Below are 13194 nucleotides of genomic sequence, written 5' to 3'. Positions count from 1 at the left end.
CCATAAGTATATCAAGAATATTTTCAAATATAGTTATAGGCTGCATGTTTTAAAGCACACTCATACAAAAGCACAAGTTCACACGCTTACATTTATAATTGTATATATATAAATTCACAAATAAGCATACCCACAAAGACATATTCTTAGGATATATATATATATATATATATATATATATATATATATATATATATATATATATATATATATATATATATATATATATAATATACATACTGTATGCATATATAAATATATGTACATACATACACACACACATATATATACAGTATATGTGTGTGTATGTATGTGTGTGTGTGAAAGCATGTAATTAAGAAAGAGTTTTTGAGTTCATGTTTCAAGTAACGATGCTCCTTAAATAATAGAAAAATACCATTCTCGGAACGCCTTCACAATTGAGTTGCTATCTGTGTGGATCCACATATCGTAAAGAACTATGATATATACCAGGTTAAGTTTAATGGTATCTTATAAGAAGGTCTTATTACTTGGAAAATCTTGTAATATGATTTGATACAATTGATCAGAGATATTGATAGATTTATAAAAAGAGAATGTTATACTTAAGTATCTGATTATATTTGCAAAGTGTGCCTGTGCATTTGGGAATGATAATTTAGTATCTATGTTTTTTTTTGGATGTACTTGTGGATGTTCACCGAACTAGTGGACCCTTGAAATCTTGCAAATATAACACTGTTGCTTAAATATAACTGAATTCTTATATTCTCTTCATTTAGACACAAAATAAAGAAGGAAACCTTGCTGCTGTTATGAAATATACTGTATACATACATACATAACACACACATATATATGTATAAGTATATATATATATATATATATATATATTATATATATATATATATATATATATATATATATATATATATATATATATATATATATATATATATACATACATACATACATATACACTAATCCCAAGAGACACCACTATCAGTCACCCGGTTTAAGGGTAAAAGGTTGGTATGGGAAATTCATACGCACACACACACACACACACACACACACACACACATATATATATATATATATATATATATATATATATATATATATATATATATATATATATATATATATATATATATATATATATATATATATATATATATATATATATATATATATATATATATATATATATATATATATATATATATATATATATATATATATATATATATATATATATATATATATATATATATATATATATATATATATATATATATATATATATATATATATGTATGTATGTGTGTGTGTGTGTGTGTGTAGTTTTAAATATATGTGTGTGTTTGTGTACGTATGTGCGTGTACGTATAAAAAGACAAAGGACCTCACAATTATGAAAACACCTCTGTATTCTTGGGAATAAGAGAAGCAATAGAGAATTTTAGCATTAAAGTCCTTTTTAGATCTATATGACGATTTTTGAAAACCGCACAAAGTTTACGTGAATACTTCATTGAAAGCTCAATTGAGAGCAATGAGAAACTTCTGAAATGATCAGATGCTGGTTACTTATTTTATAAAGGACATAGTGTTGTATTTTCTTTTTATACCAAATAGGTGATTTGATATAGCAACATGGTTAAAAAAAACCTCTGCAGTAAAAAAAAACTTCTCTTTGTATGTAGATGTTCAGAATATGTAAGATCAATTAAAAGCTACCATAACAACATTCATGGTTATACAAAGAATATCTAACACATTCTTTCAGATGGAACCTTAGGAATCAGGAGGAAAATAATAGCTGGACAGGCCAAGGGAGCCTTAACCTAAGGGGAATAAACTTGTTCCACAGCCCATTGTTTTCACGGCACAGTTATTCTTCTACAAGAAACTTCTACAAGTTGTCAGCCCTGAATCAGGCAAATGTTCTGATTTATATTCCGGTCAGTAACCGAAGAAGAAGAAAAAAAGGGATATTTCCTAAGATTTATACAAAAATAACATCTGGTTCAATGAATACCGAAGTGAAAAACGGTTCTATAAAATCCTCTAAATTTCTATTGTTGTTTTTCTCGGTTAGATACAGAGACGTGGTATCAAAACGATGCCTCGTAAACGGGAACATTCACATCAATTACATTTGCGGAGACCTTGGAAACAGACGATAGTGAGTGTAAACACAGAAACTACACATTTTCAAATGCATGACGAAGGCTTCGCTTAAGTGCTAAACACCTAAGAAATTATGATGAAATATTCTGGGTGCAATTTGGAGCTTATTGTGTCTATAATACATAAGTTTAAATCACTCATATTGCGGATTCCAAACTTCTGGTGTTTGTCCCTATTTGCTCGCACTGACTCGTCCTTCTGTTACGCCAAGAACGAGTTAATTTAGCAGTAGATCAAGATAATTCTATCTCGTCTGGCCACTAGTTTATGCCAGTGTAGTGTTTATAAGGACATTACGCCGTGGTTCGACAATGAACCCTCTTAGATTCTTTTGCTTTGAATAATCTGCATTGACACCCTTCAAACATTCCATTTTACGCTTTACTATCAAATAAGATAACATTGATTCTGTAATAAAAGTAATAACCGATTAATTTAAGGATTAAATTATCGTCAAGATACAGCCTGTATAACATTTAACTCTGGTCATCAGGGGAAACTTATCCCCACTCCTTACTCTAAAAGAAAATCTTACATAAAGAACATAAGCGGTATCGAACCTTAAAAGTTTCCTTATTTCTCCATGTATTATGATTTTCATATTTCACTCTAAAACAAGAAAGAAACAACACAATATAACATTTTGCATCACTGATCTTACCTTACCGAATGATACACATCAGCTTACTTTACCGCCAGTGACTCATCAAAAACTCAAAGGTACGATTACAAAATGTCTAATGCGACATATTCAGCTTTGTTCTCGCGCATTGTAACTATTTGCGAACATCTATGAGTACGTAGTTATTACAAGGCCTTGGGAAGTCATACAACTAGCATTTATAGGCATCGTGTAAAAGGCATGTGTGCATTACAGTCCTGTCAGATTGTTCAGTAAAGACAAAGGTGTCATGATAAATTCTTAAGCACGAAGTCTCCTGTATAATGTCTTTCAAGCGTCATCCGATTCTTCCAAATCCTGTCTATAAAAGAGAGAACAGTGAACCGATGCAGGAGTTTAAGACTTAACGAGAGGCGAGGAGAAGGAGAAGGGCATTGTTCCAATAGAGATGTGATTGCGTGATTCTGTTTTTTCTCAGCTGCGAGGGAGATGACACGATTTGTGTAGAGGTCTTTGAGGTTGAGCTGTTACTGATATGATGAACTGCGTCAGTGATTTGGGAGACAAAGTAAGCGTCTTTTTCATTCGAGATGGCAGTATCTATAGATTTGTTCCAAAAGAAAAAAAAAATATATATGTATTTGAAATCCAAAACGGCGTCCTCTAGTAACCACTGTAAAAACTCATCAATATTTGCATCAATTGCTTTGAACATTTTAGGAATAATATTGCCATTTATAAGATTACGAGAAAAATATTACTCGGTGTTTTATTGTAACACCTGGCGAAATGGGACCTATTCCTTTTATATGAACAGTGCTGACGGGACAGAAACCGAGTAATTAGTGACATTAATAATATCAATAGTAAGTCTCTACACTCAGGAAAATCGATGAGAGTCACAAATTATCGAAAATATATAATTATAGAGGTGCTGCCTTTTAGTTGGCAGGGCTGAGTCCAGAACTCCACACCCGGCTTCTTATTCCCTTCCAGACTTAAACATGCCGAAGATCCTTTGTTGACTCAAGACAGGCTTGATCTATTGCAACCCATTAAAGTCTAAAATACACTATTGAGAAACGGCTTCAGTTGTGTAATTAAAGAGGACATAAATTCTCGAAATAAGCAGTTACCCAGGCGGCCTCTTCCACTATGGAGGACACTATAGCTAGTTCACTTAAGGCAGATTCTTGGGCCTACGAGATGTTTGTTTGGCGGCCTCTTATTGGCTGGTACCGGGTGGTAGGTGGCTTGCTCACTGTCTCATTTTTACGTCTGTAGCTCAGAAAACTAGCAATGTATTTATATTTCTTCATTTATCTCACGTTTTGCACAAGATAGGAAAGTTTTGGTCATACCATAGGATTCAGTATTAATTGTACAACTAAATCATGATTTCCTGAAATCAATAAGATAAGACACAAAGGAATTACAACAAGTAAAAGTGAAGAGAGAAGCATTTCATTCCTTATACCTGCTTTTACTTATCATCGGATTTTGCATCATTCATGCGATCAAGATAAAATAAAACTGTCAATGGTGCCTCAAAGCTCTCGCTGTTTGCAGATCACCGTCTCTCGGCACTGCTGCCAAACTGAGTCAAAAACGGATGCAACATAAGAAGGCATATTCTTCATTTTCTCTTCACATATCTCATGCATCTACAATCTGAAAACACCAGCGTATTCAGGGTGAATTTATTGTATAAAAACACAAGTTTTATTTAATCTTGATCGCATGAAAGATGCAAAATCCGATGATAAGTAAAAGCAGGTATAAAGAATGAAATGCTTCTCTCTTCACTTTTACTCATTGTAATTCCTTTGTGTTTTATCTTATTGATTTCAGGAAATCATGATTTAGTTGTATAATTAATACCAAATCCTATGGTATTACCAGAACTTTCCTGTCTTGTGCAAAACATGAGATAAATGAAGAAATATAAACATATTGCTAGTTTTCTGAGCTACAGACGTAAAAATGAGACAGTGAGCGAGCCGCCTACCTCCCGGTACTAGCCAATCAGAGGCCGCCAAACAAACATCTCGTAGGCCCAAGAATCTACCTTCAGTGAACCAGCTACGGACATTGATAGTTTTGAGCAAAAATAAATAATCCTGAATTTTCAACTATACATCAACTCAGCTTATACGTGGTGCCATTACAATAATAAGTATTCATGGAAAACTCACTTTCCCAAAACACTGGAAGGGTGGTTTGTTGTGATATAATGAAAAGTTGATATCACCATTTTGAATATTTTTTGCTGAATTCCTTATCGTAAATCTGTCAATGCACGGACTTGTGATATATTTTCATATTTGCCAATTTAGATAAAAAAAACAGCACAAATGATTCGGTGAAGGAGGAATAATTAGACGTTAATAAAAACCTGATTGACATTTTTTTTATAATTCAGAGGTGTTACTGATGCTAAAATACCAAGAAATTAAGCCACTGAGAAGAGATATCGTGTGGAGAAATGAATTTAAAAGACCTCTACACAGTGAGTGATGTTCACATAATATCTTCTCTCCCAGATACAGACTGACAACAACCGGGGTTTGAGAAGCAAAGCTTTTAGTCTTAAGTGAAAAACAACTTTCTTGTTTTACAAACAAATGAAGAGGAAGAACGAGAATACTATGTTCAATTTTCATATTACAGGAAAATGTGTTTTTTATATTCAGCAAATATAATTTATGGATCTTTCCTAGGTAGTGACCCACAAGGGTTTTAACCCGGTACGTGTCCACCTTTGCGGCTTGATCAGTACAAGCCCGTTGGGGATGACCGTATAAACATAAACAAAAGACCGTAAATATCATAAAGATAATGACCCCCAAGAAATATTAGTCCTAGATAACGACCCCCGAAAACCCTTGTGGGGGCGGTCACTATCTTGGGGAGATCCTAAATTTATATGATTAAAAAGTGCCTTCACTCCATTGTTGACTTCTAGTGTTATAGAAATGATGTTAAAACTAAGGGCTGAGAGAGAGAGAGAGAGAGAGAGAGAGAGAGAGAGAGAGAGAGAGAGAGAGAGAGAGAGAGAGAGAGAAACTAATTTCCGTATTGGGTGATTATCCATCGTCGAGATTTAAGAGAGCGCGTGCCACTGCTTGACGTGCTCGCGCTTTCTGGCCAGCATCGACTCCCAGTGTTCCAGAGCTTTGCCCCGCGAGAACATGAACGAACCAAGTTGCACTCGGCCGACGACGTTATCTGCAAAACGTTAATAATATTGATTATGGCCATCTTTATGTTTCAGTTAACATTTTGTCTAATACAGCAATAATGACTAATTTCTCATGTTTTTACATGAAACATAAGAATATCTGAGTATGAATGCTTCAGAATATGATCTCACCCAACGTTTTAACTTGTAACCTGTTAGCCCAGTGATGTCGTCTTTGCCTTCCACTTTGGCATATTGTATGGCTACATTCATGAAGTCCAATATTGTTTAGCATCGTACAGCACTTTTTCATTGACACAGTTCTAAGGGGTGCCAAGATACTTTTGATATTTGGTGTTCAATATTTTAATATAAAAGATTTTGACATTGACAGTTTTGATATTAGCGTCTGGCAAGGTGGTTTTACTGACGATTATTCAAAAAATAAATAATGGAAATAAGTAATTGTCATATTCCAGTGCACTGTATGTTAAACTTACCATCGTTAAAATCTCCAAACTATCTACTTATTACAGAAAATGTCTCGTACAATTACAGAAAATGTCTCGTAGAAGGGAGACAGAAATGCTCAGTGATGAATACCTGATTTCTTCCCAGCTGTGATATGGATGCAAACAGCAGTTGTGTCCAAAGCATCTGGAGCTACCTTGAAGTTGAAGCTCTCATTGAAGCTTGGGGAATCGGTGCCTTTAACCACGGCTGTTTTCTTGGTTTTGTTCACCTGCAATGACAGACATTATACGGATACTTGTATTTCTCTCCGCTTGTAGAAGCTACGCAAATAAAAATGACTAAAGCTTGAGTTTTCGGAAGAAGAATGACTGACGGACTGATCTTAAAATATTCCTTTACATAGCTAACTAAGAATGTTTTCAGAATATCATTTTGAATCTCAGGCTTCTCGTAACGAGGTTAGATAAGAAGACGATTCCAAAATATAGTCCGTAAGTATGTTTTGTAAATCAAATATTGTCTAATAAATTTGACAGATTTAGTTCTCGAAACAAAGCAACAGAGGAAACATTTTACTATAAAAAAAAACTGGAAAGGGCATCAGGAGAATTGTAGCTGTTATTGAAATGGCATATATTCATTTAAAGAAAGAATTACAACGACAAAGCCAAAAAAAGAAAAGAAAATAAAAATATGTGACAAAGCAGAAAAGGACGCACAGGTTACCGTTCGTTTCTTTTTTCATTAATGCCCTTAAACTAATATGTCATATTTACTGTTAATAGAAAACAATAGTTTTCCTAACTAAAGTGAAATCTTTTACATTTCAACCATCGTTTGTTTGTAAAGAAATCATTTTTGAGTCCCTATCCTCTTTTTTTCCTTCTTAAGGCCCGTAGATCGATGAGGTTTAGGAGATTTTCATTCAATTGAAAGTCTTCTAAAGTGAAACATATTTATCTCTATCTTGTACTCGAGGAAGTCCTGTTTTTTCTTTGATCATTTATATTCCATGACCTAACCTAGCAAATAAAATGCTCATACACTTCATTTCTGATTACCATTGCATTTGGACTTTTAACTCTGGTTACCTTACGTTTCCAATACAGTGAAAATTAAAAATGGGAAATTAAACCATTTTTCTGGAGGAGCAATTGGGGTGTCTTTCCAGTAACAACAGTAACAAATTTTTTTCTGGAAGGACACTCCTTCTCTTGGACAAAAGCCCCTATTGCCCCTAAAGAAAATGCGTTTAATTTCTTACTCTTAATTTTCTTTCTATTGGAAAATACAGGTTACCAAAGCGACAAGACCAAACGCACTGTAATCAGAAATGGTATCTTTAAATACAATAGCCGATGATCATTTACGATAATATTGAGATGACTTCAGATTAAACTAAAAAAAGCATACGGAACTATTTTTCCAAACTGGATTGCCAAGGAATATAGGAAAAGGAGAAAAACGGTCCCATGAAGACACATCTATTGCAAGTTCTTGCGTGGGTAGCCTAGAATATTCCAGGGGCAACGCCTTCTAATGCGGTCGGCAATTAGGTCTTCACGTACCTTCGTCTGTTGCATGAGGGCCACCCGAGCTTGGAACTCATTTTTATCTTGCCTGACGTCCTCGTCCACCTGTAGAGGATCACTGGTCAGTTAAGGCTCAGTACACTGACATGGAAATTATGTTAAAAAAAGGAGACACTAGCCAAAGAGATCATTGCCTTATAGGGATACAATTACACATATATGTATATATAATCATGAAGCTACAAATGTCGCTTAATATCAAATCCACGCTACCTCGGGAATATCCCCGATGGGGAATTATCACCGAAGGGGAATTTATAAGTGATAAATGGACGGGCACTGTGGTAAGTTGGTAACGTCGACTGGAGTTGCTGGATGGCGCGTCTGTGTCGTGGGATCGAGACTCGGCAGTGCCCGTCCACTTATCACTTATAAATTCCCGTTCGGTGATAATTCCCCATCGGGGATATTCCCGAGGTAGCGTGGATTTGATATTAAGCGACATTTGTAGCTTCATGATTGTATATAAATCACGGTGTGATAAAAAAATGTCATATATGTATATATGTATTTATATGTATGTATATATATATATATATATATATATATATATATATATATATATATATATATATATATATATATGTAATAATAGGGGCCAATAAAAATACCACAAAGTAGAAAGCTAATGCTACATATTTCGGAAAACAACTGTCTCCCTCTACCTGCCTGTAAAGAGAGACAGTTGTTCTCTGAAATATACAGCATTAACTTTCTACCTTTTGGCTTTTTTATGGGCTCCGTTTATTAGATGGAATTCTGTTTTAACAGAAAATATTTCACTGTTATATACATACACACACATATATTATATATATATATATATATATATATATATATATATATATATATATATATATATATATATATATATATATATATATATATATATATATATATATATATATATATATATATATATATATATATATATATATATATATATATATATATATATATATATATATATATATATATATATATATATATATGTCGCAGAATGAAACGTTTGTACGGGAACAAAAGGAAAACGAAAAAATCAGTAGAAATAACATTTTAAACAAATACCCAAAACGGGGATTTTCAGTGCTTACTCAAAGGAGACAGTTAACCCCTAGACTGAGATAACACAGCAGCCACAAATAGCAGCCTGGATATTTTAGTAATTAAAAAAAAGGTATATAAATTTCCTGCATAAAAACACAGGTATCAGTTTTACAGCAGTAATGCAAGGGCTAAGTGCGTTTAATTATAGTAACATTCATTTGTACTTGGTTGCGAATTATATACAGTGTAGTAAGTTTTATGTAATATGTCCAGTTATACAGTACACAAACAGACACACACACACACACACACACACACACATATATATATATATATATATATATATATATATATATATATATATATATTATATATATATCAAGTCAAAATCCACGAAGGAAAGAGAAACGATGGAGTGATGCGAGGCCTTTCGACTTGTCGTCCTTTACTTAGCAGACTCCTTGTATAACCTGTCCCTGCTTCTGAACAGCTGATCCTAATCCTTTGTAAAACCTCTTAAATATTAACCCTGTTTTGGCAGTTCTACTAATTCTTCAGTTGTGTTGGATTCCGGGTACATATTTTTCCTTTGTAATCCCCATCTGTCATTTATATGAGTTTTCTTTGTAAACTTATTTTTATATTTCTTCAGTCTGCTAAGTAAAGGACGACAAGTCGAAAGGCCTCGCAGCACTCTATTGTGTTTCTTTCCTTCGTGGATTTTGTCTTTATTTATATATATTTTCATCAAGTTCCATATTTTTCGTGATTCAGTTATACACACACACACACACACACACACACACACACACACACACACACACACACATATATATATATATATATATATATATATATATATATATATATATATATATATATATATATATATATATATATGTGTGTGTGTGTGTGTGTGTGTGTGTGTGTATGTATATACGTATATATAGATTATTTCATTATATATCATTATGACAAAATGTCCACGCGAATTAAAAGTTATTTAATCAAAGTGATGAAAAGAAATATGCGACAAGCTTATGCTATAAATTACTTCGTGAGCCCTAAAAGAAATTACGAGTCACATTCAAGAAAATCTATTCATCATGAAAGACAAGTAAAAGAAGGGAGTAGGAAATAAAAATAATACTCGCAAAATCAGCGATTTCAAGAATATCCATAGATCGCTTTTGGTCATGTTCCAAGAAGCAAGACACTGCTAAGACATTAGAGTCCTTGGCAAATGACAACAGCGTTCCAGTTCGGACATTATAGTTGAACCTTCGGACCTTCGACTGTATCATTGTTCTGGGCGGTAGACGTTTAACAGGAGTTTGCTAAGTAATTCTTTGTTCCTCAGGAGTGGTGCATTCAATTCTTCTTTAATTTATCGTAGAGAATTGGTCCTGTTGTGAAGTTTTAACGAAAAAACCGCTTATCACGCCACTGGACTACAGTTGGCGCTTTGGATTTCCATCGATTGTTTCCTTCGTTGGTCAAGTTATAATAAACCCCTGGCTTCTGCAAGGTAAAACTGGATCTTAGACTATATTATTGCTAACATTGCATATTTGTTTTTGGGATTTCGGATCTTGCTGCGTGATAGTTAGTCTCGTGCAAATCTTTGGCAGTCATTCTAACCATTTCTGTGGGCGTTTACCCATACACTGACGCGAGTAAACTCCCAAAATTTACAAGATTTAGAGTAAATTACACACAGCTCTCAAGCTTTCTTTTTTCCAGGACGTTTTTGGTATGAGTATGACTTTGAGTTTCTGTTCTAATGGTAAAGCTTCACCAATGCTGAAGCCGCTCTCTTTAGCAACAGGTATAGTTTTAAGTAATTTTTTGTCATAAATTTTCTTTTGTCATAAATTTACTTTTTTAATTTTTGTAATAAATATAATTTTTCAATTTGTCATAAATTTACTTTTTTAATTTTTGTAATAAATATAATTTTTCAATTTGTCATAAATTTACTTTTGAAGTTTTTTTTTTAATAAATTTACTTTTATGTTTGTCATAAATTTACTTTTTAAATTTTTTGTACAAAAATATTTTTTAATTTCTTTTAAATTTACTTTAATTTTTGTAGTAACTTTACTTCTTTAATTTGTCATAAATTTATTTCTTTAGTTTGTCAGAGATTTAATTTACGAATTATTGTAATAAATTTACTTTTTTAATTTGTATATAGTGTTCTTGAACAACTCCAACGTCATCTTATCCTCCACCCCTTTAGGGGCGGAACCCTTGGGGGTGGGGGAGCCCTCATGTTCCGCGTAGTAGGTCGTATGACTTTTTATGCAGGTTCTTGGGTGGTTTTGTACAACATGCCAAATAATCAAACTTTCTTTCAGGTGGTAAGTGTAGACTTAATCTATTGCTTAGTTTTCTTGTAAGTTCAGATAGGTATTAGGTGTTTAAATGTGCTCGGCTACCTCCCGCTCAGTTAAGTTTGCAGAAGCTCCCTAAGGTTTGAGGGAATTAAGAATGTTATGCCATAAGGCAATATTAGGCATTAAAATAAATTAAATTTATTTACGGGTATGTTGTACTTTAGAATTTTAGCTTCCCGAAAATGGATTAAGTTGTTGGCTATGTTAAGTTAGATAAGTTTTGGCCAGTTTTCATAAAGGTTTTTCGCTAATTTAAATTTTTAAGCGTAAAGCTGGCGTTAGTTTACAGAATTTTCAAGGGAATAAAAGTTGGTATTTCCTTCTCGCAGTATGTGGGTTATCTTGATTTAGAAATATACCAGACTGTTCAGCAGTATTCACGTGTGAGTGAATACACATGTGAAAGGGCTACATTAAATTTTAAACGTAGGCAAATTAATGTAAGTCACTCTCATGGAATTGTTGAATATTCCATTTGTTCAACACTTATGGTGGAAATGTGGTTTGGGTATTGGTTGTGACGACTTGAATACCCTTAGCTAATTTGTGGGACAACGAGCTGAAATCTGACTCCATACTAATGAATAAAAGTGCGGTACCGTTAAATGTATTGAGATAAAAACAAAGAAGTAAATTACGTAATTTTACTACTGTAGAACAATGTGTAATTAGAAGGTAAAACTAAATATCAAATTATTTGTCTCATGGAGCTGGTGCAAAGAAATTACTTCCATTCATTGGTGTGAAAATTTGATAATGTGATTGTCAGCTACGCTTCTACAAAGGTCTAAAGCTACGTGGGTAAATATAGGATTTAACGCAGGTGAAAAGAATTTTAAGTTATACATAAAAAAATTCTGGAATTATTTTAGTTAAGGTACATGGTTAAATATAGGAATTAACTCAGGTGATTTTCAGTTATAGATTATAGAAAAAATTCTGAAATACTGAAGTTAAATTTTTGTTAAAGTATTGCGCGACGTATTTAATCGGGGCGGGGGGAGAGTGGATGTCGTTTGGAAATCAAATCCGATTGACCACATAGAGCTTTTAGATGCAAAGTTTTTTCACCAAAACAATTGATAATTTGGTTTAACGATTTCCGCTTAATAGGTCACTTCGATTCTTTATAACCTCATAGGTCCCAGCGCTTTGCTTTTTGCCTAAATTTCATATTCCATTCAATTTAATACATCGCTAGTAGAGGGTAATGACTATTTTCACAACTATCCATGAAACCCCCGTAGGTTGGTAGTGCTGTCAGTGCACCTCATGCGGTGTACTGTAGGCATTACTTAAGGCTCTTTGCAGCGTCCCTTCATCCCCTAGGTACAACCTCTTTCAGACACATCTCGGGATGCTGCTAATTCTGTTTCCACGCAAATCGTGCTGTCGTTTAATATGGGTCGTGCTATAAAGGCCAATAGATTTGCTAAGCGAGCTTCACCGTAACTGAACGTTCTTTGAGGGGAAAAGCCGGAAGGGAAAGAAAGAGTTGAGGAATTGCAATTGGGATATAGAATTAAAGCCAAAAGCCAAGCGCTGGGACCTATGAGGTCATTCGGTTCTGAAAGAGAAATTGACAGTAAGGTTTGTAAAAATGTAACATGAGGAAAACCTTGCAGCTGCACTGTGAAACAACTGTTAAAGAGGGTTGAAAGTCAGATAGAAGAAAGAGAATATGAAGGGAGGTAGAGAAAA

At 33.6% G+C, this 13194-nt stretch overlaps 1 protein-coding gene across 3 annotated transcripts in view; it reads right to left on the bottom strand.

Moving 5' to 3' along the window:
* Window positions 1–4158: 4158 nt before the first annotated feature.
* LOC136827774 (synaptotagmin-15-like) overlaps window positions 4159–13194 on the bottom strand; it is a 457185-nt gene continuing 448149 nt past the window's right edge. For 2 of the 3 annotated variants that reach the window (XM_067087135.1, XM_067085600.1), the window contains 3 exons: window positions 8024–8092; window positions 6585–6723; window positions 4159–6028 (listed from right to left, as the gene is read on the bottom strand). In XM_067087135.1, coding sequence (XP_066943236.1) covers window positions 5904–6028; window positions 6585–6723; window positions 8024–8092 — 333 coding nt within the window. In that variant the 3' untranslated portion in view covers window positions 4159–5903. The remainder of the gene's footprint in view (window positions 6029–6584; window positions 6724–8023; window positions 8093–13194) is intronic. The other variant, XM_067086401.1, reaches the window with a different exon arrangement.

Source organism: Macrobrachium rosenbergii, chromosome 1 (genome assembly GCF_040412425.1).
Source record: "Macrobrachium rosenbergii isolate ZJJX-2024 chromosome 1, ASM4041242v1, whole genome shotgun sequence".
Classification (NCBI taxonomy): Eukaryota; Metazoa; Arthropoda; class Malacostraca; order Decapoda; family Palaemonidae; genus Macrobrachium; species Macrobrachium rosenbergii.
This window is presented reverse-complemented; position numbering and strand designations above follow the sequence as displayed.